General features: G+C 59.7%; 2 protein-coding genes across 2 annotated transcripts; both read left to right on the top strand.

Moving 5' to 3' along the window:
• Positions 1 to 610: 610 nt before the first annotated feature.
• On the top strand, positions 611 to 1,213 carry LOC124584358 (histone H1-like; the record flags this gene model as incomplete). Its single annotated transcript, XM_047131347.1, has 1 exon — positions 611 to 1,213. A coding segment is annotated over one exon (603 nt), but the record flags the coding sequence as incomplete, so codon positions are not given.
• Positions 1,214 to 12,719: 11,506 nt separating this feature from the next.
• LOC124584362 (histone H1-III-like) lies at positions 12,720 to 25,451 on the top strand (the record flags this gene model as incomplete). The annotated part of the gene is made up of 2 exons (XM_047131351.1): positions 12,720 to 13,322; positions 24,843 to 25,451. Coding segments are annotated over 2 exons (1,212 nt in total), but the record flags the coding sequence as incomplete, so codon positions are not given.
• Between the last annotated feature and the right edge of the window lie 1,806 nt (positions 25,452 to 27,257).

Below are 27,257 nucleotides of genomic sequence, written 5' to 3'. Positions count from 1 at the left end.
GCGATGGGGCGGCGGAGGCGCGTTTGCACGGCCGTCATCGCCGCACGCCTCGGCTTGTGTGGCTGTGGCGCCGGCCGCGCTGGCCGGGCTGCCGCGGCGACGGTGTGGGAGTTTTGCCGAAGGTTTGGCCATTGTGGCGGGTCGTCGGCTGGGGCTGTGGGGGCGGCATTTGGGCGGGGGCGGCGATTCTCGGCGGGCCGACCCAGGCTGTAGCGCGCGGTAGCTGCAGTTTGGCCGTGGTTTGCGGCGCTGCCGTGGCGACTGGTTGGCGACTGTGGTGTGGCTGTGTGTAGCCCCATCCTCGGTGGTTTGAAAGGCGCGGGCGGTTGTGGCGCAGGTTTGGGGCTGCTCCGCACAGGCTGTCGGACGTTGGGCGGTAGCAAGCGCGGGAGGCGCGGCGCGGCGGCGCGCAGAGTGGCGGCCGCTCTCTCGGCCGTCCGCGCCCGCCCGCGACACTGGCTGGGCCTTGTGATTCTCTGCTCTTGTGCTTGCGTGCCTGCCGTCCCGCTCGCTCTCGCTGTGTGTTACGCGCGTCGTCGAAATGGCAGATCAGGCGGCTACGAACGAGACTGCTGCGGCACCCGCCGCCACCGGCACTACGAAGAAGGCCAAGTCTGCGTCGTCTGCGAAGAAGCCGCGCGCCAAGCCTGCGCACCCGCGCACCTCTGAGATGGTGACGGCCGCCATCAAGAGTCTGAAGGAGCGCGGCGGGTCGTCGCTGCAGGCGATCAAGAAGTACATAGCCGCGCACTACAAGCTGGACGCGGAGAAGCTGGCGCCGTTTATCAAGAAGTACCTCAAGTCGGCCGTCGTGGCGGGCGAGCTGGTGCAGACGAAGGGGAAGGGCGCGTCCGGCTCGTTCAAGCTTGCCGGCGCCGGCGGCGGGGGGGCGGCCGAGGGCGGCAAGGCTCGTGCTGGCGGTGCCAAGAAGAAGCGCGCCGCTCCGGCCAGCAAGGAGAAGAAGGGCGCCCGTGCGGCCGGCGCAAAGAAGGCTGGTGGCGTGAAGGCGGCGACCGGTCGGAAGGCGGGCGCCGCCAAGAAGGCGTCTGCGGCGTCGGCCGCTCCCGCGGGTGCGAAGAAGGCGGCTGCGGCCAAGCCGGCCAAGGCCAAGTCGCCGTCGAAGGCGAAGAAGGCCGCCAAGGTTCCGACGAAGAAGCCGAAGGCGCCGCGCCCGAAGAAGGCGACGACGCCGTCTAAGGCGAAGGCTTCGCCCAAGAAGAAGAAGTAGAGTAGAGGAGAAAGAGATGGGAAAGGAAGGGTTTGGCGCTTGACTCCGTCGTCCCCACCCCCCGTCGTCGTCTAGTGGCGCGCAAGAGACGCGCGGCCCAAAACGGCCCTTCTCAGGGCCATCAAAGCACGTCGGGGAAGGTTTTGATTGTCGTGTTGCGTTTGGTGTGGGTGTCTGTCTGGCGTTTCTGTATGCCCGTGGGGATGCTGTTTGCGTGCCGTGGTGGTTGGATTGCGGGGGTCGGTGGCGGGTGTGGGCGGCGGTAGCGGTAAGCGGTGTTGTTGTTGTTGTTGTTGTCGTGGTTGATTGTCGCCGTGTTTGTTTTGTGGCGGCGGCCGACGGTTGGTTTTCTGTCACGTTGTTTTGTTTGAATACGTTGGTTGGCTTGCCTGCGTTCGTTCTTCTCGGATGTCTGTCTTGTCGAGTCGTGTCTGGTCTTTGTTTTGTTCCTTTGTGTGTGTGTGTGTTATGTTTTGCAACGGGGGGGCACGTTGAGATGCGGAAGGAGTCGGCGGGGATTTCGGTGGCGTGTAGAGCGAGCGAGCGCGCCTGCCTGGCCGTTGGCCGTCGGAGTGGAGTGCGGGTTTTTTTTGTTTTCGAAACGAAAGCGGCGGCCGGCCAGCCACCCGTGCGGTGTGACGTCGGCCGTTGGGTATTGTGCGCTTTGAGCGCCGGGGAGGGATGATGTGTGATTGTTGCGCGCTGCTAGCAGGCAGGCAGAGTGAGCGGGTGTGGCGGACGGACGGGAAGTGGTGGTTTTTGTTTTTGGGTTGCGGGGCGAGAGGCAGGCGACCGACAAAGTTTGCTCGCGACGGAGAGATGTTAGTGGCCCTGAAAAGGGCCGTTTTTGTTTGTGCGGTGCGGTGCCGCGGCGCGGTTTAGGCGCGCTCGCCGCGGATGCGGCGCGCGAGCTGGATGTCCTTGGGCATGATGGTGACGCGCTTGGCGTGGATTGCGCACAGGTTGGTGTCTTCGAAGAGGCCGACGAGGTAGGCCTCGCTGGCCTCCTGCAGGGCCATGACTGCGGAGCTCTGGAAGCGCAGGTCGGTCTTGAAGTCCTGGGCGATCTCGCGCACTAGGCGCTGGAATGGCAGCTTGCGGATGAGCAGCTCTGTGCTCTTCTGGTAGCGCCTGATTTCTCGCAGGGCGACGGTGCCCGGCCTGTAGCGGTGGGGCTTCTTGACGCCTCCGGTGGCGGGCGCGCTCTTCCTCGCCGCCTTGGTGGCGAGCTGTTTGCGCGGCGCCTTTCCGCCGGTGGACTTGCGGGCCGTTTGCTTTGTGCGGGCCATGGCGGTAGCGGTAGCGGTAGCGGAGCGGCGTGCGTGGAGGTTAGGTGCGGCGCGGCGTCCGGTGCTGCCTTGACAACGGGCCCGCGCGCCTCCGTGCTGCGCTTATATGCCCTCGGTTGCGCGTGGTGGGGGGAGGGCGGGCCAGAGTCTATATAGGGGGGCGGCGGGCGCGCTGGGCGCAGACCGTAGCCGACTCGCCAGCCGCTGCAGCTGCTGTTTGTGCACGTTTTGCTTTGCCCGAGGAAGGAAGGATGACAGGCCGCGGCAAGGGAGGAAAGGGGCTCGGCAAGGGTGGCGCCAAGCGGCACCGCAAGGTGTTGCGCGACAACATCCAGGGCATCACGAAGCCCGCCATCCGCCGCCTGGCTCGCAGGGGCGGCGTGAAGCGCATCTCTGGTCTGATCTACGAGGAGACCCGCGGGGTGCTGAAGGTGTTCCTGGAGAACGTGATCCGCGACGCGGTGACGTACACTGAGCACGCCAAGCGCAAGACTGTGACGGCCATGGACGTGGTGTACGCCCTGAAGAGGCAGGGGCGCACCCTGTACGGTTTCGGCGGTTAGGCTGCGTCGCAGCGGGCGCTGGCCTTCCCGCGGCCGTGCTTGTGGGTGGGAGAGACTAGAAAACGGCCCTTTTCAGGGCCACCACACTGTTCGGAAGTTGAAAAGTGCGAAAGAGTCTGTGTTGTTGCTGCGTGTGTGCGCGCTGTGTTGTTTGTTTGTTTGTTTCTTTCTTTCCGTTTGAGCGACGTGATGTGACTGGGAGGGGAGAAGGAAAGGAAACGTGTCATGTGGCTGGCTGTGTGTGGAGCTGCTTCGTTTGTGTGTCTTTGTATCGATCGCGACGGAGATGGCGGGCGGGCTGTGTGTTGTTGTGCGAGAGGCGGTGATTATTTGCTTGCGTGGTTTGTCTCTGTGTGTTTGTTTGCGGCGGCGTTGGGGTTTCCGAGGCAAGGCGTGTGGGCATAGGCGGCCGGATCAGCTGTTTCGTTCGTGTCGACGGCCGTTGCGCGCGGGAGTGGAGGGCGGTGTGTCGACACGCCTCCCTTTAACAATGGTCATTATTGCTGCCGTTGTCGGTTTGGAAGGCGACTGCGACGGTGCAAAATGTGTGCGTGTGTGTGTGTGTTGGGCCACACGGGCTGTGTGGACGACAAGATGGCGGACGTGCGCCGGCGGCGGCTGTGCTGTGACAGTGCAAAGTTAAAACAAAACAAGGTGCGGCGAGGACGACTGAAATTTTGCTTTGGACGTAGGTTTGTGTGGTGGCCCTGAAAAGGGCCGATTGTTGTGGGCCGAGCCGGCAAAGCGCGTTGCGTGCAGGGGAGCACGCGGCGCTGCGATTGCCTGGCCTCCTTTAGGCCTTCTTCTCGGTCTTCTTTGGCAGCAGGACGGCCTGGATGTTGGGCAGGACACCACCCTGTGCGATGGTGACGCCCGACAGGAGCTTGTTGAGCTCCTCGTCGTTGCGGATGGCAAGCTGCAGGTGGCGCGGGATGATGCGCGTCTTCTTGTTGTCGCGGGCCGCGTTTCCGGCCAGCTCGAGCACCTCAGCCGCGAGGTACTCCATGACGGCGGCGAGGTAGACGGGCGCCCCGGCGCCGACGCGCTCTGCGTAGTTTCCCTTGCGCAGGAGGCGGTGGATTCTGCCGACCGGGAACTGGAGCCCAGCCCTGCTTGAGCGGGACTTTGACTTGCCCTTGACTTTGCCTCCCTTTCCGCGTCCGGACATGGCGATGGGCTAGCGACGGTGCACACGAAACGGAAACGAAAACGACCGGTGCGAGCGGCAGCGAGTCGAGCAGCGGAGTGCGTGCCGGCGCAGCCGGGGTGGGGGTGCTTTATGGGCTCGGGTGCGGCGGCCGGTTGCGCGCGCGCCCCATTGGTCGGCGGCCGCAACAGGGCGAGCTGGTAAAGGTGCGGCGGCGGCTGGCGGCGGGTGCCACTGTGTGGGGAGACGCTGACTAGAGCGGAGCGCTTGCTACTGGTGTTGCTGCTGCCGTACGTTGGTTGGAGATGCCGCCCAAGACTAGCGGGAAGGCCGCCAAGAAGGCTGGCAAGGCGCAGAAGAACATTTCGAAGGGCGACAAGAAGAAGAAGCGCAAGAGGAAGGAGAGCTATGCCATCTACATCTACAAGGTGCTGAAGCAGGTGCACCCTGACACGGGCATCTCGTCGAAGGCGATGAGCATCATGAACAGCTTCGTGAACGACATTTTCGAGCGCATTGCGGCCGAGGCTTCTCGCCTGGCGCACTACAACAAGCGCTCGACCATCACGTCCCGCGAGATCCAGACCGCTGTGCGGCTGTTGCTGCCTGGCGAGCTGGCCAAGCACGCCGTGAGCGAGGGCACGAAGGCGGTGACCAAGTACACGAGCTCCAAGTAAGGAGGTGGCTCTGGAATGGAAGGAAGGATGGAGAAGGCTCCTCCGTTGCGAGAGCGGCGAAACGGCCCTTTTCAGGGCCACCAACTTGCCTTTTGCGGGAAGGGCGGAATTGTTGTTGTTGTTGTTGTTTGTGTGGACGGCTGTGATGTATGTGTGCATTTTGATTGTGGGTGGGGGGGCGCGTCAAAGCGTGTTGCGCGGGGTACGGCCACGAGGTTGGTCGCCGTGGCGTGGAATGGTGGCACGCCTCGTTGGCGTGGTTTTTGACCCATTGGTGTTGTTGGGGTGTGTGTGTGTTTGTGTGTTACCCGTCTGCGAGGGGGGACAGTGCGATCGGCGACTTTTGTGTCACCGTAACGACGGCCGTTTGCGGGTTTGTTTTTTTGCACATCATACATGGCGAGGGTGAAATGTGAAATGTTTTTGTTTGGTTTGTTTTTGCCGCCCACTATTCCCTTTGCTGTACGCCGAGTTTGACAATGGTGCGACGTAACTGCAGCGTGGAGGTGTGTGAGTGACGTTGAAATGAACGTGCCATTAAGACGCATTGTTGTTGTATTGTACTGTACGTGTACGGCGACACGCACGATGATGTACCATTCGACTCTGATGTTTGATAGCCGTGTCTGACTGATTGCGTACGACGCACGCACACCGATGTCGTCATTCAAGATGCACGCTAGACGGCGGCGGCGGCGGCGGCGCCGGTCGTTTGTTTGGCGAATGTCTGTACACGTGTTTGTCTGTGTCCATCCGGTATGATGATTTGTTTGTTTGTTTGAAAGTGTTTTGTGTGTCGGTGACGTGGTCCGATCCGTCGCCCCCTGAGTAACTGTCGATCGGCGCGATAGACCGGCGTCACGCAACTGAACCGAAGTCTTGGGCACACCCGTCATACTGTTGTACACCGTCGCGCTGAGAACGGTAACGAAAGGTTGACTCTGATCGGTCGAATGTCTGGGCAGAACGTGAGGAATGAGGCAAGAGTGCAAGGAGGGGGGGGCAAAAGAGAGAGGAAGGGAAAAAGGGGAGAAACGCATTCGTAGAGCAACGGAACGTTCCCGTGTCGGAGGCGTATTGGAGCCGCACTGAAATGCGTTTAACGGCGGCGCGGCTGCAAGTGTCTGCCGTGGTGAACGTTACCTTTGACGGCTGCATTGGGCTTTGCCTTTGCTTTCGCTTTCGCTTTCGCTTTCCCGGATGTACGTAACGTTTGTTGATATGGTTCTGAGGAAGAGTGTATGACAGTGCCGTGCCGTCCATGTTCGTGTGCCCTCCCATTGTGTGTATGCTATTGTCTGTGTACTTGAATGATGTATGTAGGTGTTAGTGGACATGTTTTACCAGTGGGGGGAAATGGATCGTCGATAGTTGCCGTCACTCTGTCACGGTCGAGATGACGCACCCTCCGTACAGAAAGGTGTCGAGAAAGTGAGTGTGTGTGTGTGTGTGTGTGTGTGTGTGTGCGTGCGTGCGTCCGTGAATTGGCAGTGTTTGGAGGTGGGCGTGCCCTGCATGTGGCCCGGAAAAGGCTGTTCGTTAGGCGGTAGTGTTGTGTGGACAGGGGAGGGGCATGCGTAACGCTGCTGGCATGGCATTTCGGGAGATGGGAGGGGGCAAACGAGGAAACGAGGAGCGGCGGCCAAAGACGGGACGGGGAGGGGCGCGGTGTGGGTGGCTTGCGCCTGTGCTCGGCGTTGTGGTTTGTGCAAAAGAGGAGGAGAAAAACAATGTGAGTTGCCAGGGAGGGGAGCGGTGTTGTGTTGTGGTTGTCGTGGTGTAGCCGCAGACGCGGCTGTCAGTGAACGTGGCGAGACGGACGGATGCGCGGAGGGGCGGGGGCGGGGGCGGCGCATTTCGCCGGTGCCGTGCCGTGCCGTGCCGTGCCTGAAAGCCGCGTGGTCGCTGTGTTGTTGGTGGCGTGGGGGCGAGGAGAGTACCGTACGGGTGTGCTTGTGCGCCGGAAATGGCACACTGCGCCCGCCCGTCTTGGAGGCTGATGGCTGTGGTGTGGAAATGGGGCGCGGTGATGTTGAAGCACAGAAAAGAAACCAAGAAAACGGAAGGCGTGATGCGGCGGTGGTGGTGAGAGCGGGAAAAACAAAACAAAAGAAAAAAAACAACAAAAAAAAAGAAGGAAAAACAACAAGAAACAAAAAAGAAAACAAAAAGTCTATCAATATTAAAATGTAAATGGAAATGGAAATGGACCCAGGTATAACCTCCCTGCACAAATAGCAGAGAGTCCGATGATAATAAAAATGTGCCAGAATGTTAACGTCCCTACAAAACAAACCCAACGATAATATTAATGAAAGAGTGAACCGTATGTAACATTGCAACAGACATAATGAAACCTGATAAATTGTATAAGGGCAGCAGCCGTTGACCTTTGGCCCTGTATTCAGAATAAAAAGAGCCAAAGATCGTTACCCCAATGAAAAAGACACTGAAACACGTATGTAACATAGTAGCGATGGCGAGACATTGTAGCATCTGTGACCAGAGAGTTTGCGCTGGACTGCGCGAGTGTTGCGAGCGGTTCTCAGTCAGTCAGTCAGTCTGTGTAGTTGAGGGCTGTACTCTGTCAGTAGTCGTCGCGTGCAGTACGCTAATAGTCGTCATGCAGAGCGGTCGGTCAGTAGTAGCAGCCGAGTGCGGTTGTGTGATGTAGGCGGTCGGCAACACTGGTCAAGATGGTGAATAAGGTATACTGTTAATTAATATAATCATTAGATAATGAGAAATTGTATTTATTGTAATTATGCTCCAACAAGTTCCCCAATAATAATTTTTATTTCAAAAGCATTTTTCAAACATTTAATCTTTTATTGAACTAAAGAGTTCGTTCCACTTCTTTGAAGAAAAATGTCACTAAAATCACAAAAAAAGAGAATATTATTATTTGCAATGCAGTTCCTCCAAGCGCTGCGCAACAACCAGAGCAGAAATGTGACATCCATTTATTCGGAGGTAAGACTTTAATTCCGATTGTTTTGCACAGGGCCAAAGACCGATATTTCGGTTTAATTGAAGTTTCTTGTCACTGAACGGACTTTTTTAAATGTTGTGTGAAGACTTTATATTTGAGTCAGATTGCGAATTGCACATTGTTGTTGCCATTTTCAATACCTCTCATTGTGGGCGAGGTTACAATTAGCGCAATGTCCATTAGCATCCGTAAATAACATTGTCCATTATTTTAAATATTGCTGGGAGGTTACAACACACACACAAAACAAAAAACAAAAAGAAACAAAAAATTGCATTTATATCCGCTCCTCGATTGTAGATACCCCTTACACAGCTGTGTGCAATGAATGAGTGCTGGCTGGTAATTAATTGCACTCCTTGGAGGGAAATGCCATAGGAAGTAGTCTTTAAAAAGTGAATGTTTTTCGTTAAGAGACAAAAGTTACTTTAGAAAAAAAGTAATAGTGGGGCTTGTGTTGTTGAACAAAATAAGTACAATGAACATACGTTATCAGATTTGCGCAATGCAGCGTCACACCACCTCTTGATTATAACACAATATACTATACATCGTCCCGAACCGTGACCAGAGTCGCGAGACGAGCAGAGCACGCCGCCGACGCCCGCTCAGTACAACCGTCCACCCGCTACTACTGTCGACCGACTACTACCTCTCCCGACTCGCGCTACAATATATATAACAACTGTTCCTGGCGACCCGGTGCGTGCCACTACTGTCGTCTGGCGCGGTCCAAGCGCCGACTAGCAGCGATAAAGAACTCTCTGGTCAGACAGAGATGCTGTCATGCCTCGCCATCGCTCTGGTAATGAATACATACGTGTTGCAGCGTGCGTACCACCGGAACACGCAGTGGCGGAGCCAAAGACTGTGTTGTCGAGGTCGAGTGCGAGTGGGAAGAGAGGCAGCGTCGGCACGGAGATGCAAGCGAGCGCGAGACGCACGGGGGCTGCGGCGTGGCGCGTTTGCGGTCGGCGCCTTTGGTGGCAACGGCCGGGACAAGCAGCGGTGTATGGTGTGGTGCGGGGCGGACAGGGGCGGCGGTGGACGGGGAGGAGGCGGCGCGACGACGGCATGGGGGCGAAAACGGGACGGGGGACGGCGGATGTTGAGAGGCGTCACGCGCGGACAGGACACAGACACAGAGACACACAGAGTGGAAAGGGAGGGTGCGCGGTAGTAGTTGGGAATGTGCGTACCGTGCGGGATGGGAGTGGGCGAGGAACACGGTCGTGGCCCCTGTTTTGGGTGCGTGTGATGACGTCGGTGTGTTGTGGGAAGGGAAGGTGCTGTGGCGGCGGCGCGTAATGGGCGTAGGCCGAAAAGAGAAAGGAACGTGGGCAGTGTGTTGGCAAGCGTCGGTTCGACTGCGACGTTGATGGGCAGGGCAGGGCAAGGTTAATGGTGGTAGGAGTAGGCGTGTGGGCGCAAAAAATCTGCCGCTGCAGGCGGTGCCGTAACCGCCATGGCGGGAAGGAGAGAGGGCCAAAGAAAGAAAGAAAGAAGAAAAAAAAGGAGGGGGGGGGGGGCGAAAGTGGAGAGGCGGTGGTGTGAGAAGGGCGGGGGCGGAAGGAAGGCAGGAAGGACAAGAGGCGAGGCGACGGCTTGCTTTGTGTATCGGTCGGTCTCTGGCTATGCTTCGTTTTCTGCAGCAGGGTCGGTGCGCGGCGTGGCTCGCGGCAGTGGGAACGCCTGGTGGCTGGACGGCCAGCAATGCGGTTGGATGGGCGGCCACAGCACCGCACCTGTGCCCGAGGAGGAGACGCTGGCGGCGGGCCCTGAGGTGAGGCCGGCTCGGCTGGGGCTGTGGATGTGTAGGTGTGCGCCGCTGCTGCAACAACGAGTAAAACGCGAGAAGAAGGGATGGCGGTAGAGAGGAAAAAAAAAAAAAAGGTCGTGTTGTGTTGATGCGCAGGCAGACGCGTACAGAGGGACGAGCCCGGTCTGCAGCAGGGTGTGGCCGTGCCGAGTGCAGAGCAGCGGCGGCTCGGTTCGGTTCGGCCCGGCCCGGCGGGCCGCGCTGTTGTCGCGGACGTGAGCGCCCCCTGGCGGGTGGCCGGAGGCGGCGCGGCGTGTTGGACGTGTGGCTGGTGGCAGTGCACAATTTGCGAGTGGCTGGCGGTGTGGTGTGGCGGTTGGCGCGTCGGGCGGCGGAGAGGTATGTGTTGCGGGCGCCCTTTGCTGCGCTGCGTCGTTGCGTGTGCCGTACAGGGCGGGCGCTTGTCGACTGTGTGGGCGGTGTGGCGAATTGGCGTGAAACGGCTGCCGAGAGGTGTGTGGTAGCGAGCCGGTCGGTGGTGTCAGTGCGAAGGGGAATGTGCGTGCGTTTGGCGGTTTCGGTGTGCTTTTTGCGGCGTGAGAGTGGGAATTAGTGGGGCCGGCTGTTGTGTTGGTTCCTTGTGTCTTGTGTCGCGTAGCTTGATGGCAACGTGGAAGGACGCCGGTTTCGTTTCGAGCCTTGCGTGTGGTTGTCGACGTTGACTGGTTGGCGTGTGCCGATGCACGTGCATGTGTGGGTCGCGAGTGCGTTTTTGGCTGGCTGTGTGTGTGTGTGTGTGTGTGTTTTGGGGGGGAAGGGGGAGGCGGTGGTGAAAGTGCAGTCGTTGCCACGGGCGTCGTCGGGTGGGGCTGGGGCTGTGCGTCGTGGCGGAAAGGTGGTAGGTTGCGGGAAGCGAGCCCGTCGTTGACGGTGTCGCGTGAGTTGTGAATCGAGTGGGGCGCGGGGCGCGGGACAGGAGCAGCGTGCCGCTGCGTCGTGGTCGTCAGCAGAGGCTGTGCGTGTGCTTGTCCTTTTTGTGGGCGGTTCGTGCGAGGCGTTTTTGTTTTGTGTTGCCCTAGTTGTTAGTTTATTTTGTTTGTGTTTGTTATTTTGAGACGACGACTGGTTGGTGGCGTGCGCGCGAAGTGGCGGTGTGCGCTTCCCGTGTCGTTTGTGTTGTTTGGTTTTTTTGTTTTTGTGTGTTTTTTTTTTTTTTTTTTTTTGCACTGGGCCCCGGTGGGTGGGTGCGTGTGTGTCGATTGCCGGCTGGCGAGAGGTGCGCCATCGGCGGGGTGGGTCGCCGGCACAAGTAGAGGCGGCGGCGTTGTTGCTGTTGTTGTGTGGTGTTTGTTTTGTTCGGCTGTGTCGGCGAGCTGTGTTGCGGTGCGTGTGAATGGTGGTGCAAAAGTGCTGGCGTTGGGGCTGCGACTGCGACGGCGGCGAGCCGCGGGCGCGCCATTGATAGTGATGTTGTGAACAGCGGCTGTGTACGGTAGTGGTGTTGTTGTAGCACGACGTGCATCCGGGCCGGCGCGGAAAGCGCAGTTGCGGGCGGTTGCCCTTCGGTGCCAGCCATGTCGCGTGAGCGGCGGGTTGCTCTGGTGTCGACACGTGGTGCTCTGGGTTGTTGTGTGGTGCCCTTTGGCCGGTGGGGGTGGTTCGCGTGTGTCTCGTTCGCGCTCGGTGTCTGGTCGTGGTCGTGGTCGTGCTGCTCCCCCGTCTGTCGGCGGTTTCCGACGTCGTCTGTACGTTTTTGTTCGTTTGCGGCGTGCCTGCCGACGTCGTCCCGTCGCGACCTTTCAACCGAAAGTGTGGCGCCCGAAGGTGAACGAACGTAACCCTGACCTCGGCGCTTTACGCTGAGCCGAGCGAACCGAACCGAACCTAACGTGTGGTGTGGCGAGGTGAGCTCAGCCTGTGAGCCCCTAACGTCTACGTAAGGTAAGCTGTCCGGCTCACGCCTCACGTTTGAACGCTTTTGTAACCTACGTTTGACGCTTCTTAACCTAGCACTGACCCCTTAACCTAACGTGTAACCTAACCTAACCTAACCTAACCTAACCTAACCTCTGACGCCTGACGTGTTTGAATGCTTAACCTAAGTTTGACGCTTAACCTAACCCAAGTCCCCTTAACCTAACCCACGTCCACCTAACCTAACCTAACGTAGACGTGTAAACGTAATGTGTAACGCGTAACGTGTAAGGTCGGCTGTCGTGTGTGCTTGACGGCAGATTGGGTTGGTCTGTAGATTCGGATTGCGGTTTGCCTCGGTCGAGGGGTTGGGTCGGAAGCGGCGAGGGGCGGCGGCGCCTGTTGCGCAGGCGGCGTCCGTTTGCGGCGGGCAATTGTTGAGAAACGGCTGTGAATGTTGGCGGGCGAGAGGAGGAGGACGGCGCGCGATGTGGCCCGACGGCTGCGGGCCGATCGGGAAACGGCGGGAGGGCGACGGAAGGCGATGGGGCGGCGGAGGCGCGTTTGCACGGCCGTCATCGCCGCACGCCTCGGCTTGTGTGGCTGTGGCGCCGGCCGCGCTGGCCGGGCTGCCGCGGCGACGGTGTGGGAGTTTTGCCGAAGGTTTGGCCATTGTGGCGGGTCGTCGGCTGGGGCTGGGGGGCGGCATTTGGGCGGGGGCGGCGATTCTCGGCGGGCCGACCCAGGCTGTAGCGCGCGGTAGCTGCAGTTTGGCCGTGGTTTGCGGCGCTGCCGTGGCGACTGGTTGGCGACTGTGGTGTGGCTGTGTGTAGCCCCATCCTCGGTGGTTTGAAAGGCGCGGGCGGTTGTGGCGCAGGTTTGGGGCTGCTCCGCACAGGCTGTCGGACGTTGGGCGGTAGCAAGCGCGGGAGGCGCGGCGCGGCGGCGCGCAGAGTGGCGGCCGCTCTCTCGGCCGTCCGCGCCCGCCCGCGACACTGGCTGGGCCTTGTGATTCTCTGCTCTTGTGCTTGCGTGCCTGCCGTCCCGCTCGCTCTCGCTGTGTGTTACGCGCGTCGTCGAAATGGCAGATCAGGCGGCTACGAACGAGACTGCTGCGGCACCCGCCGCCACCGGCACTACGAAGAAGGCCAAGTCTGCGTCGTCTGCGAAGAAGCCGCGCGCCAAGCCTGCGCACCCGCGCACCTCTGAGATGGTGACGGCCGCCATCAAGAGTCTGAAGGAGCGCGGCGGGTCGTCGCTGCAGGCGATCAAGAAGTACATAGCCGCGCACTACAAGCTGGACGCGGAGAAGCTGGCGCCGTTTATCAAGAAGTACCTCAAGTCGGCCGTCGTGGCGGGCGAGCTGGTGCAGACGAAGGGGAAGGGCGCGTCCGGCTCGTTCAAGCTTGCCGGCGCCGGCGGCGGGGGGGCGGCCGAGGGCGGCAAGGCTCGTGCTGGCGGTGCCAAGAAGAAGCGCGCCGCTCCGGCCAGCAAGGAGAAGAAGGGCGCCCGTGCGGCCGGCGCAAAGAAGGCTGGTGGCGTGAAGGCGGCGACCGGTCGGAAGGCGGGCGCCGCCAAGAAGGCGTCTGCGGCGTCGGCCGCTCCCGCGGGTGCGAAGAAGGCGGCTGCGGCCAAGCCGGCCAAGGCCAAGTCGCCGTCGAAGGCGAAGAAGGCCGCCAAGGTTCCGACGAAGAAGCCGAAGGCGCCGCGCCCGAAGAAGGCGACGACGCCGTCTAAGGCGAAGGCTTCGCCCAAGAAGAAGAAGTAGAGTAGAGGAGAAAGAGATGGGAAAGGAAGGGTTTGGCGCTTGACTCCGTCGTCCCCACCCCCCGTCGTCGTCTAGTGGCGCGCAAGAGACGCGCGGCCCAAAACGGCCCTTCTCAGGGCCATCAAAGCACGTCGGGGAAGGTTTTGATTGTCGTGTTGCGTTTGGTGTGGGTGTCTGTCTGGCGTTTCTGTATGCCCGTGGGGATGCTGTTTGCGTGCCGTGGTGGTTGGATTGCGGGGGTCGGTGGCGGGTGTGGGCGGCGGTAGCGGTAAGCGGTGTTGTTGTTGTTGTTGTTGTCGTGGTTGATTGTCGCCGTGTTTGTTTTGTGGCGGCGGCCGACGGTTGGTTTTCTGTCACGTTGTTTTGTTTGAATACGTTGGTTGGCTTGCCTGCGTTCGTTCTTCTCGGATGTCTGTCTTGTCGAGTCGTGTCTGGTCTTTGTTTTGTTCCTTTGTGTGTGTGTGTGTTATGTTTTGCAACGGGGGGGCACGTTGAGATGCGGAAGGAGTCGGCGGGGATTTCGGTGGCGTGTAGAGCGAGCGAGCGCGCCTGCCTGGCCGTTGGCCGTCGGAGTGGAGTGCGGGTTTTTTTTGTTTTCGAAACGAAAGCGGCGGCCGGCCAGCCACCCGTGCGGTGTGACGTCGGCCGTTGGGTATTGTGCGCTTTGAGCGCCGGGGAGGGATGATGTGTGATTGTTGCGCGCTGCTAGCAGGCAGGCAGAGTGAGCGGGTGTGGCGGACGGACGGGAAGTGGTGGTTTTTGTTTTTGGGTTGCGGGGCGAGAGGCAGGCGACCGACAAAGTTTGCTCGCGACGGAGAGATGTTAGTGGCCCTGAAAAGGGCCGTTTTTGTTTGTGCGGTGCGGTGCCGCGGCGCGGTTTAGGCGCGCTCGCCGCGGATGCGGCGCGCGAGCTGGATGTCCTTGGGCATGATGGTGACGCGCTTGGCGTGGATTGCGCACAGGTTGGTGTCTTCGAAGAGGCCGACGAGGTAGGCCTCGCTGGCCTCCTGCAGGGCCATGACTGCGGAGCTCTGGAAGCGCAGGTCGGTCTTGAAGTCCTGGGCGATCTCGCGCACTAGGCGCTGGAATGGCAGCTTGCGGATGAGCAGCTCTGTGCTCTTCTGGTAGCGCCTGATTTCTCGCAGGGCGACGGTGCCCGGCCTGTAGCGGTGGGGCTTCTTGACGCCTCCGGTGGCGGGCGCGCTCTTCCTCGCCGCCTTGGTGGCGAGCTGTTTGCGCGGCGCCTTTCCGCCGGTGGACTTGCGGGCCGTTTGCTTTGTGCGGGCCATGGCGGTAGCGGTAGCGGTAGCGGAGCGGCGTGCGTGGAGGTTAGGTGCGGCGCGGCGTCCGGTGCTGCCTTGACAACGGGCCCGCGCGCCTCCGTGCTGCGCTTATATGCCCTCGGTTGCGCGTGGTGGGGGGAGGGCGGGCCAGAGTCTATATAGGGGGGCGGCGGGCGCGCTGGGCGCAGACCGTAGCCGACTCGCCAGCCGCTGCAGCTGCTGTTTGTGCACGTTTTGCTTTGCCCGAGGAAGGAAGGATGACAGGCCGCGGCAAGGGAGGAAAGGGGCTCGGCAAGGGTGGCGCCAAGCGGCACCGCAAGGTGTTGCGCGACAACATCCAGGGCATCACGAAGCCCGCCATCCGCCGCCTGGCTCGCAGGGGCGGCGTGAAGCGCATCTCTGGTCTGATCTACGAGGAGACCCGCGGGGTGCTGAAGGTGTTCCTGGAGAACGTGATCCGCGACGCGGTGACGTACACTGAGCACGCCAAGCGCAAGACTGTGACGGCCATGGACGTGGTGTACGCCCTGAAGAGGCAGGGGCGCACCCTGTACGGTTTCGGCGGTTAGGCTGCGTCGCAGCGGGCGCTGGCCTTCCCGCGGCCGTGCTTGTGGGTGGGAGAGACTAGAAAACGGCCCTTTTCAGGGCCACCACACTGTTCGGAAGTTGAAAAGTGCGAAAGAGTCTGTGTTGTTGCTGCGTGTGTGCGCGCTGTGTTGTTTGTTTGTTTGTTTCTTTCTTTCCGTTTGAGCGACGTGATGTGACTGGGAGGGGAGAAGGAAAGGAAACGTGTCATGTGGCTGGCTGTGTGTGGAGCTGCTTCGTTTGTGTGTCTTTGTATCGATCGCGACGGAGATGGCGGGCGGGCTGTGTGTTGTTGTGCGAGAGGCGGTGATTATTTGCTTGCGTGGTTTGTCTCTGTGTGTTTGTTTGCGGCGGCGTTGGGGTTTCCGAGGCAAGGCGTGTGGGCATAGGCGGCCGGATCAGCTGTTTCGTTCGTGTCGACGGCCGTTGCGCGCGGGAGTGGAGGGCGGTGTGTCGACACGCCTCCCTTTAACAATGGTCATTATTGCTGCCGTTGTCGGTTTGGAAGGCGACTGCGACGGTGCAAAATGTGTGCGTGTGTGTGTGTGTTGGGCCACACGGGCTGTGTGGACGACAAGATGGCGGACGTGCGCCGGCGGCGGCTGTGCTGTGACAGTGCAAAGTTAAAACAAAACAAGGTGCGGCGAGGACGACTGAAATTTTGCTTTGGACGTAGGTTTGTGTGGTGGCCCTGAAAAGGGCCGATTGTTGTGGGCCGAGCCGGCAAAGCGCGTTGCGTGCAGGGGAGCACGCGGCGCTGCGATTGCCTGGCCTCCTTTAGGCCTTCTTCTCGGTCTTCTTTGGCAGCAGGACGGCCTGGATGTTGGGCAGGACACCACCCTGTGCGATGGTGACGCCCGACAGGAGCTTGTTGAGCTCCTCGTCGTTGCGGATGGCAAGCTGCAGGTGGCGCGGGATGATGCGCGTCTTCTTGTTGTCGCGGGCCGCGTTTCCGGCCAGCTCGAGCACCTCAGCCGCGAGGTACTCCATGACGGCGGCGAGGTAGACGGGCGCCCCGGCGCCGACGCGCTCTGCGTAGTTTCCCTTGCGCAGGAGGCGGTGGATTCTGCCGACCGGGAACTGGAGCCCAGCCCTGCTTGAGCGGGACTTTGACTTGCCCTTGACTTTGCCTCCCTTTCCGCGTCCGGACATGGCGATGGGCTAGCGACGGTGCACACGAAACGGAAACGAAAACGACCGGTGCGAGCGGCAGCGAGTCGAGCAGCGGAGTGCGTGCCGGCGCAGCCGGGGTGGGGGTGCTTTATGGGCTCGGGTGCGGCGGCCGGTTGCGCGCGCGCCCCATTGGTCGGCGGCCGCAACAGGGCGAGCTGGTAAAGGTGCGGCGGCGGCTGGCGGCGGGTGCCACTGTGTGGGGAGACGCTGACTAGAGCGGAGCGCTTGCTACTGGTGTTGCTGCTGCCGTACGTTGGTTGGAGATGCCGCCCAAGACTAGCGGGAAGGCCGCCAAGAAGGCTGGCAAGGCGCAGAAGAACATTTCGAAGGGCGACAAGAAGAAGAAGCGCAAGAGGAAGGAGAGCTATGCCATCTACATCTACAAGGTGCTGAAGCAGGTGCACCCTGACACGGGCATCTCGTCGAAGGCGATGAGCATCATGAACAGCTTCGTGAACGACATTTTCGAGCGCATTGCGGCCGAGGCTTCTCGCCTGGCGCACTACAACAAGCGCTCGACCATCACGTCCCGCGAGATCCAGACCGCTGTGCGGCTGTTGCTGCCTGGCGAGCTGGCCAAGCACGCCGTGAGCGAGGGCACGAAGGCGGTGACCAAGTACACGAGCTCCAAGTAAGGAGGTGGCTCTGGAATGGAAGGAAGGATGGAGAAGGCTCCTCCGTTGCGAGAGCGGCGAAACGGCCCTTTTCAGGGCCACCAACTTGCCTTTTGCGGGAAGGGCGGAATTGTTGTTGTTGTTGTTGTTTGTGTGGACGGCTGTGATGTATGTGTGCATTTTGATTGTGGGTGGGGGGGCGCGTCAAAGCGTGTTGCGCGGGGTACGGCCACGAGGTTGGTCGCCGTGGCGTGGAATGGTGGCACGCCTCGTTGGCGTGGTTTTTGACCCATTGGTGTTGTTGGGGTGTGTGTGTGTTTGTGTGTTACCCGTCTGCGAGGGGGGACAGTGCGATCGGCGACTTTTGTGTCACCGTAACGACGGCCGTTTGCGGGTTTGTTTTTTTGCACATCATACATGGCGAGGGTGAAATGTGAAATGTTTTTGTTTGGTTTGTTTTTGCCGCCCACTATTCCCTTTGCTGTACGCCGAGTTTGACAATGGTGCGACGTAACTGCAGCGTGGAGGTGTGTGAGTGACGTTGAAATGAACGTGCCATTAAGACGCATTGTTGTTGTATTGTACTGTACGTGTACGGCGACACGCACGATGATGTACCATTCGACTCTGATGTTTGATAGCCGTGTCTGACTGATTGCGTACGACGCACGCACACCGATGTCGTCATTCAAGATGCACGCTAGACGGCGGCGGCGGCGGCGGCGCCGGTCGTTTGTTTGGCGAATGTCTGTACACGTGTTTGTCTGTGTCCATCCGGTATGTATTTGTTTGTTTGTTTGAAAGTGTTTTGTGTGTCGGTGACGTGGTCCGATCCGTCGCCCCCTGAGTAACTGTCGATCGGCGCGATAGACCGGCGTCACGCAACTGAACCGAAGTCTTGGGCACACCCGTCATACTGTTGTACACCGTCGCGCTGAGAACGGTAACGAAAGGTTGACTCTGATCGGTCGAATGTCTGGGCAGAACGTGAGGAATGAGGCAAGAGTGCAAGGAGGGGGGGGCAAAAGAGAGAGGAAGGGAAAAAGGGGAGAAACGCATTCGTAGAGCAACGGAACGTTCCCGTGTCGGAGGCGTATTGGAGCCGCACTGAAATGCGTTTAACGGCGGCGCGGCTGCAAGTGTCTGCCGTGGTGAACGTTACCTTTGACGGCTGCATTGGGCTTTGCCTTTGCTTTCGCTTTCGCTTTCGCTTTCCCGGATGTACGTAACGTTTGTTGATATGGTTCTGAGGAAGAGTGTATGACAGTGCCGTGCCGTCCATGTTCGTGTGCCCTCCCATTGTGTGTATGCTATTGTCTGTGTACTTGAATGATGTATGTAGGTGTTAGTGGACATGTTTTACCAGTGGGGGGAAATGGATCGTCGATAGTTGCCGTCACTCTGTCACGGTCGAGATGACGCACCCTCCGTACAGAAAGGTGTCGAGAAAGTGAGTGTGTGTGTGTGTGTGTGTGTGTGTGAGTGCGTGCGTGCGTCCGTGAATTGGCAGTGTTTGGAGGTGGGCGTGCCCTGCATGTGGCCCGGAAAAGGCTGTTCGTTAGGCGGTAGTGTTGTGTGGACAGGGGAGGGGCATGCGTAACGCTGCTGGCATGGCATTTCGGGAGATGGGAGGGGGCAAACGAGGAAACGAGGAGCGGCGGCCAAAGACGGGACGGGGAGGGGCGCGGTGTGGGTGGCTTGCGCCTGTGCTCGGCGTTGTGGTTTGTGCAAAAGAGGAGGAGAAAAACAATGTGAGTTGCCAGGGAGGGGAGCGGTGTTGTGTTGTGGTTGTCGTGGTGTAGCCGCAGACGCGGCTGTCAGTGAACGTGGCGAGACGGACGGATGCGCGGAGGGGCGGGGGCGGGGGCGGCGCATTTCGCCGGTGCCGTGCCGTGCCGTGCCGTGCCTGAAAGCCGCGTGGTCGCTGTGTTGTTGGTGGCGTGGGGGCGAGGAGAGTACCGTACGGGTGTGCTTGTGCGCCGGAAATGGCACACTGCGCCCGCCCGTCTTGGAGGCTGATGGCTGTGGTGTGGAAATGGGGCGCGGTGATGTTGAAGCACAGAAAAGAAACCAAGAAAACGGAAGGCGTGATGCGGCGGTGGTGGTGAGAGCGGGAAAAACAAAACAAAAGAAAAAAAACAACAAAAAAAAAGAAGGAAAAACAACAAGAAACAAAAAAGAAAACAAAAAGTCTATCAATATTAAAATGTAAATGGAAATGGAAATGGACCCAGGTATAACCTCCCTGCACAAATAGCAGAGAGTCCGATGATAATAAAAATGTGCCAGAATGTTAACGTCCCTACAAAACAAACCCAACGATAATATTAATGAAAGAGTGAACCGTATGTAACATTGCAACAGACATAATGAAACCTGATAAATTGTATAAGGGCAGCAGCCGTTGACCTTTGGCCCTGTATTCAGAATAAAAAGAGCCAAAGATCGTTACCCCAATGAAAAAGACACTGAAACACGTATGTAACATAGTAGCGATGGCGAGACATTGTAGCATCTGTGACCAGAGAGTTTGCGCTGGACTGCGCGAGTGTTGCGAGCGGTTCTCAGTCAGTCAGTCAGTCTGTGTAGTTGAGGGCTGTACTCTGTCAGTAGTCGTCGCGTGCAGTACGCTAATAGTCGTCATGCAGAGCGGTCGGTCAGTAGTAGCAGCCGAGTGCGGTTGTGTGATGTAGGCGGTCGGCAACACTGGTCAAGATGGTGAATAAGGTATACTGTTAATTAATATAATCATTAGATAATGAGAAATTGTATTTATTGTAATTATGCTCCAACAAGTTCCCCAATAATAATTTTTATTTCAAAAGCATTTTTCAAACATTTAATCTTTTATTGAACTAAAGAGTTCGTTCCACTTCTTTGAAGAAAAATGTCACTAAAATCACAAAAAAAGAGAATATTATTATTTGCAATGCAGTTCCTCCAAGCGCTGCGCAACAACCAGAGCAGAAATGTGACATCCATTTATTCGGAGGTAAGACTTTAATTCCGATTGTTTTGCACAGGGCCAAAGACCGATATTTCGGTTTAATTGAAGTTTCTTGTCACTGAACGGACTTTTTTAAATGTTGTGTGAAGACTTTATATTTGAGTCAGATTGCGAATTGCACATTGTTGTTGCCATTTTCAATACCTCTCATTGTGGGCGAGGTTACAATTAGCGCAATGTCCATTAGCATCCGTAAATAACATTGTCCATTATTTTAAATATTGCTGGGAGGTTACAACACACACACAAAACAAAAAACAAAAAGAAACAAAAAATTGCATTTATATCCGCTCCTCGATTGTAGATACCCCTTACACAGCTGTGTGCAATGAATGAGTGCTGGCTGGTAATTAATTGCACTCCTTGGAGGGAAATGCCATAGGAAGTAGTCTTTAAAAAGTGAATGTTTTTCGTTAAGAGACAAAAGTTACTTTAGAAAAAAAGTAATAGTGGGGCTTGTGTTGTTGAACAAAATAAGTACAATGAACATACGTTATCAGATTTGCGCAATGCAGCGTCACACCACCTCTTGATTATAACACAATATACTATACATCGTCCCGAACCGTGACCAGAGTCGCGAGACGAGCAGAGCACGCCGCCGACGCCCGCTCAGTACAACCGTCCACCCGCTACTACTGTCGACCGACTACTACCTCTCCCGACTCGCGCTACAATATATATAACAACTGTTCCTGGCGACCCGGTGCGTGCCACTACTGTCGTCTGGCGCGGTCCAAGCGCCGACTAGCAGCGATAAAGAACTCTCTGGTCAGACAGAGATGCTGTCATGCCTCGCCATCGCTCTGGTAATGAATACATACGTGTTGCAGCGTGCGTACCACCGGAACACGCAGTGGCGGAGCCAAAGACTGTGTTGTCGAGGTCGAGTGCGAGTGGGAAGAGAGGCAGCGTCGGCACGGAGATGCAAGCGAGCGCGAGACGCACGGGGGCTGCGGCGTGGCGCGTTTGCGGTCGGCGCCTTTGGTGGCAACGGCCGGGACAAGCAGCGGTGTATGGTGTGGTGCGGGGCGGACAGGGGCGGCGGTGGACGGGGAGGAGGCGGCGCGACGACGGCATGGGGGCGAAAACGGGACGGGGGACGGCGGATGTTGAGAGGCGTCACGCGCGGACAGGACACAGACACAGAGACACACAGAGTGGAAAGGGAGGGTGCGCGGTAGTAGTTGGGAATGTGCGTACCGTGCGGGATGGGAGTGGGCGAGGAACACGGTCGTGGCCCCTGTTTTGGGTGCGTGTGATGACGTCGGTGTGTTGTGGGAAGGGAAGGTGCTGTGGCGGCGGCGCGTAATGGGCGTAGGCCGAAAAGAGAAAGGAACGTGGGCAGTGTGTTGGCAAGCGTCGGTTCGACTGCGACGTTGATGGGCAGGGCAGGGCAAGGTTAATGGTGGTAGGAGTAGGCGTGTGGGCGCAAAAAATCTGCCGCTGCAGGCGGTGCCGTAACCGCCATGGCGGGAAGGAGAGAGGGCCAAAGAAAGAAAGAAAGAAGAAAAAAAAGGAGGGGGGGGGGGGCGAAAGTGGAGAGGCGGTGGTGTGAGAAGGGCGGGGGCGGAAGGAAGGCAGGAAGGACAAGAGGCGAGGCGACGGCTTGCTTTGTGTATCGGTCGGTCTCTGGCTATGCTTCGTTTTCTGCAGCAGGGTCGGTGCGCGGCGTGGCTCGCGGCAGTGGGAACGCCTGGTGGCTGGACGGCCAGCAATGCGGTTGGATGGGCGGCCACAGCACCGCACCTGTGCCCGAGGAGGAGACGCTGGCGGCGGGCCCTGAGGTGAGGCCGGCTCGGCTGGGGCTGTGGATGTGTAGGTGTGCGCCGCTGCTGCAACAACGAGTAAAACGCGAGAAGAAGGGATGGCGGTAGAGAGGAAAAAAAAAAAAAAGGTCGTGTTGTGTTGATGCGCAGGCAGACGCGTACAGAGGGACGAGCCCGGTCTGCAGCAGGGTGTGGCCGTGCCGAGTGCAGAGCAGCGGCGGCTCGGTTCGGTTCGGCCCGGCCCGGCGGGCCGCGCTGTTGTCGCGGACGTGAGCGCCCCCTGGCGGGTGGCCGGAGGCGGCGCGGCGTGTTGGACGTGTGGCTGGTGGCAGTGCACAATTTGCGAGTGGCTGGCGGTGTGGTGTGGCGGTTGGCGCGTCGGGCGGCGGAGAGGTATGTGTTGCGGGCGCCCTTTGCTGCGCTGCGTCGTTGCGTGTGCCGTACAGGGCGGGCGCTTGTCGACTGTGTGGGCGGTGTGGCGAATTGGCGTGAAACGGCTGCCGAGAGGTGTGTGGTAGCGAGCCGGTCGGTGGTGTCAGTGCGAAGGGGAATGTGCGTGCGTTTGGCGGTTTCGGTGTGCTTTTTGCGGCGTGAGAGTGGGAATTAGTGGGGCCGGCTGTTGTGTTGGTTCCTTGTGTCTTGTGTCGCGTAGCTTGATGGCAACGTGGAAGGACGCCGGTTTCGTTTCGAGCCTTGCGTGTGGTTGTCGACGTTGACTGGTTGGCGTGTGCCGATGCACGTGCATGTGTGGGTCGCGAGTGCGTTTTTGGCTGGCTGTGTGTGTGTGTGTGTGTGTGTTTTGGGGGGGAAGGGGGAGGCGGTGGTGAAAGTGCAGTCGTTGCCACGGGCGTCGTCGGGTGGGGCTGGGGCTGTGCGTCGTGGCGGAAAGGTGGTAGGTTGCGGGAAGCGAGCCCGTCGTTGACGGTGTCGCGTGAGTTGTGAATCGAGTGGGGCGCGGGGCGCGGGACAGGAGCAGCGTGCCGCTGCGTCGTGGTCGTCAGCAGAGGCTGTGCGTGTGCTTGTCCTTTTTGTGGGCGGTTCGTGCGAGGCGTTTTTGTTTTGTGTTGCCCTAGTTGTTAGTTTATTTTGTTTGTGTTTGTTATTTTGAGACGACGACTGGTTGGTGGCGTGCGCGCGAAGTGGCGGTGTGCGCTTCCCGTGTCGTTTGTGTTGTTTGGTTTTTTTGTTTTTGTGTGTTTTTTTTTTTTTTTTTTTGCACTGGGCCCCGGTGGGTGGGTGCGTGTGTGTCGATTGCCGGCTGGCGAGAGGTGCGCCATCGGCGGGGTGGGTCGCCGGCACAAGTAGAGGCGGCGGCGTTGTTGCTGTTGTTGTGTGGTGTTTGTTTTGTTCGGCTGTGTCGGCGAGCTGTGTTGCGGTGCGTGTGAATGGTGGTGCAAAAGTGCTGGCGTTGGGGCTGCGACTGCGACGGCGGCGAGCCGCGGGCGCGCCATTGATAGTGATGTTGTGAACAGCGGCTGTGTACGGTAGTGGTGTTGTTGTAGCACGACGTGCATCCGGGCCGGCGCGGAAAGCGCAGTTGCGGGCGGTTGCCCTTCGGTGCCAGCCATGTCGCGTGAGCGGCGGGTTGCTCTGGTGTCGACACGTGGTGCTCTGGGTTGTTGTGTGGTGCCCTTTGGCCGGTGGGGGTGGTTCGCGTGTGTCTCGTTCGCGCTCGGTGTCTGGTCGTGGTCGTGGTCGTGCTGCTCCCCCGTCTGTCGGCGGTTTCCGACGTCGTCTGTACGTTTTTGTTCGTTTGCGGCGTGCCTGCCGACGTCGTCCCGTCGCGACCTTTCAACCGAAAGTGTGGCGCCCGAAGGTGAACGAACGTAACCCTGACCTCGGCGCTTTACGCTGAGCCGAGCGAACCGAACCGAACCTAACGTGTGGTGTGGCGAGGTGAGCTCAGCCTGTGAGCCCCTAACGTCTACGTAAGGTAAGCTGTCCGGCTCACGCCTCACGTTTGAACGCTTTTGTAACCTACGTTTGACGCTTCTTAACCTAGCACTGACCCCTTAACCTAACGTGTAACCTAACCTAACCTAACCTAACCTAACCTAACCTAACCTAACCTAACCTAACCTCTGACGCCTGACGTGTTTGAATGCTTAACCTAAGTTTGACGCTTAACCTAACCCAAGTCCCCTTAACCTAACCCACGTCCACCTAACCTAACCTAACGTAGACGTGTAAACGTAATGTGTAACGCGTAACGTGTAAGGTCGGCTGTCGTGTGTGCTTGACGGCAGATTGGGTTGGTCTGTAGATTCGGATTGCGGTTTGCCTCGGTCGAGGGGTTGGGTCGGAAGCGGCGAGGGGCGGCGGCGCCTGTTGCGCAGGCGGCGTCCGTTTGCGGCGGGCAATTGTTGAGAAACGGCTGTGAATGTTGGCGGGCGAGAGGAGGAGGACGGCGCGCGATGTGGCCCGACGGCTGCGGGCCGATCGGGAAACGGCGGGAGGGCGACGGAAGGCGATGGGGCGGCGGAGGCGCGTTTGCACGGCCGTCATCGCCGCACGCCTCGGCTTGTGTGGCTGTGGCGCCGGCCGCGCTGGCCGGGCTGCCGCGGCGACGGTGTGGGAGTTTTGCCGAAGGTTTGGCCATTGTGGCGGGTCGTCGGCTGGGGCTGTGGGGGCGGCATTTGGGCGGGGGCGGCGATTCTCGGCGGGCCGACCCAGGCTGTAGCGCGCGGTAGCTGCAGTTTGGCCGTGGTTTGCGGCGCTGCCGTGGCGACTGGTTGGCGACTGTGGTGTGGCTGTGTGTAGCCCCATCCTCGGTGGTTTGAAAGGCGCGGGCGGTTGTGGCGCAGGTTTGGGGCTGCTCCGCACAGGCTGTCGGACGTTGGGCGGTAGCAAGCGCGGGAGGCGCGGCGCGGCGGCGCGCAGAGTGGCGGCCGCTCTCTCGGCCGTCCGCGCCCGCCCGCGACACTGGCTGGGCCTTGTGATTCTCTGCTCTTGTGCTTGCGTGCCTGCCGTCCCGCTCGCTCTCGCTGTGTGTTACGCGCGTCGTCGAAATGGCAGATCAGGCGGCTACGAACGAGACTGCTGCGGCACCCGCCGCCACCGGCACTACGAAGAAGGCCAAGTCTGCGTCGTCTGCGAAGAAGCCGCGCGCCAAGCCTGCGCACCCGCGCACCTCTGAGATGGTGACGGCCGCCATCAAGAGTCTGAAGGAGCGCGGCGGGTCGTCGCTGCAGGCGATCAAGAAGTACATAGCCGCGCACTACAAGCTGGACGCGGAGAAGCTGGCGCCGTTTATCAAGAAGTACCTCAAGTCGGCCGTCGTGGCGGGCGAGCTGGTGCAGACGAAGGGGAAGGGCGCGTCCGGCTCGTTCAAGCTTGCCGGCGCCGGCGGCGGGGGGGCGGCCGAGGGCGGCAAGGCTCGTGCTGGCGGTGCCAAGAAGAAGCGCGCCGCTCCGGCCAGCAAGGAGAAGAAGGGCGCCCGTGCGGCCGGCGCAAAGAAGGCTGGTGGCGTGAAGGCGGCGACCGGTCGGAAGGCGGGCGCCGCCAAGAAGGCGTCTGCGGCGTCGGCCGCTCCCGCGGGTGCGAAGAAGGCGGCTGCGGCCAAGCCGGCCAAGGCCAAGTCGCCGTCGAAGGCGAAGAAGGCCGCCAAGGTTCCGACGAAGAAGCCGAAGGCGCCGCGCCCGAAGAAGGCGACGACGCCGTCTAAGGCGAAGGCTTCGCCCAAGAAGAAGAAGTAGAGTAGAGGAGAAAGAGATGGGAAAGGAAGGGTTTGGCGCTTGACTCCGTCGTCCCCACCCCCCGTCGTCGTCTAGTGGCGCGCAAGAGACGCGCGGCCCAAAACGGCCCTTCTCAGGGCCATCAAAGCACGTCGGGGAAGGTTTTGATTGTCGTGTTGCGTTTGGTGTGGGTGTCTGTCTGGCGTTTCTGTATGCCCGTGGGGATGCTGTTTGCGTGCCGTGGTGGTTGGATTGCGGGGGTCGGTGGCGGGTGTGGGCGGCGGTAGCGGTAAGCGGTGTTGTTGTTGTTGTTGTTGTCGTGGTTGATTGTCGCCGTGTTTGTTTTGTGGCGGCGGCCGACGGTTGGTTTTCTGTCACGTTGTTTTGTTTGAATACGTTGGTTGGCTTGCCTGCGTTCGTTCTTCTCGGATGTCTGTCTTGTCGAGTCGTGTCTGGTCTTTGTTTTGTTCCTTTGTGTGTGTGTGTGTTATGTTTTGCAACGGGGGGGCACGTTGAGATGCGGAAGGAGTCGGCGGGGATTTCGGTGGCGTGTAGAGCGAGCGAGCGCGCCTGCCTGGCCGTTGGCCGTCGGAGTGGAGTGCGGGTTTTTTTTGTTTTCGAAACGAAAGCGGCGGCCGGCCAGCCACCCGTGCGGTGTGACGTCGGCCGTTGGGTATTGTGCGCTTTGAGCGCCGGGGAGGGATGATGTGTGATTGTTGCGCGCTGCTAGCAGGCAGGCAGAGTGAGCGGGTGTGGCGGACGGACGGGAAGTGGTGGTTTTTGTTTTTGGGTTGCGGGGCGAGAGGCAGGCGACCGACAAAGTTTGCTCGCGACGGAGAGATGTTAGTGGCCCTGAAAAGGGCCGTTTTTGTTTGTGCGGTGCGGTGCCGCGGCGCGGTTTAGGCGCGCTCGCCGCGGATGCGGCGCGCGAGCTGGATGTCCTTGGGCATGATGGTGACGCGCTTGGCGTGGATTGCGCACAGGTTGGTGTCTTCGAAGAGGCCGACGAGGTAGGCCTCGCTGGCCTCCTGCAGGGCCATGACTGCGGAGCTCTGGAAGCGCAGGTCGGTCTTGAAGTCCTGGGCGATCTCGCGCACTAGGCGCTGGAATGGCAGCTTGCGGATGAGCAGCTCTGTGCTCTTCTGGTAGCGCCTGATTTCTCGCAGGGCGACGGTGCCCGGCCTGTAGCGGTGGGGCTTCTTGACGCCTCCGGTGGCGGGCGCGCTCTTCCTCGCCGCCTTGGTGGCGAGCTGTTTGCGCGGCGCCTTTCCGCCGGTGGACTTGCGGGCCGTTTGCTTTGTGCGGGCCATGGCGGTAGCGGTAGCGGTAGCGGAGCGGCGTGCGTGGAGGTTAGGTGCGGCGCGGCGTCCGGTGCTGCCTTGACAACGGGCCCGCGCGCCTCCGTGCTGCGCTTATATGCCCTCGGTTGCGCGTGGTGGGGGGAGGGCGGGCCAGAGTCTATATAGGGGGGCGGCGGGCGCGCTGGGCGCACACATTCCGAGTTGGGCAGCGGTGGCGTGCGGGTGCATGTAGCAGGGCGCTCCGCAACTGCCGCGTGAAGAGTTAGAGAGGGCGGCTCCGTGGTGAGTGTGCGCGTCTCGGCAAGATTGTCGTGTTGCCGAAAGCAAATTGTCGTGTAGAGACGCCGCACTCGCCATGGGCAAAGGGAAACGCGGGAAGCGCAACTCTCCCGCAAAGATGCCAACCCGCGCAGACTTTCTGCGGTCGGACGGCAGTGAGCGCAGCGTCTCTTCGGATCGACGCAGCTTCTCCGTCGCACCGACCACACACGCAGAAGAAGAGGTAGTAGCACCG

The sequence above is a fragment of the Schistocerca americana genome, unplaced genomic scaffold (genome assembly GCF_021461395.2).
Source record: "Schistocerca americana isolate TAMUIC-IGC-003095 unplaced genomic scaffold, iqSchAmer2.1 HiC_scaffold_470, whole genome shotgun sequence".
Taxonomy (NCBI): domain Eukaryota; kingdom Metazoa; phylum Arthropoda; class Insecta; order Orthoptera; family Acrididae; genus Schistocerca; species Schistocerca americana.
This window is presented reverse-complemented; position numbering and strand designations above follow the sequence as displayed.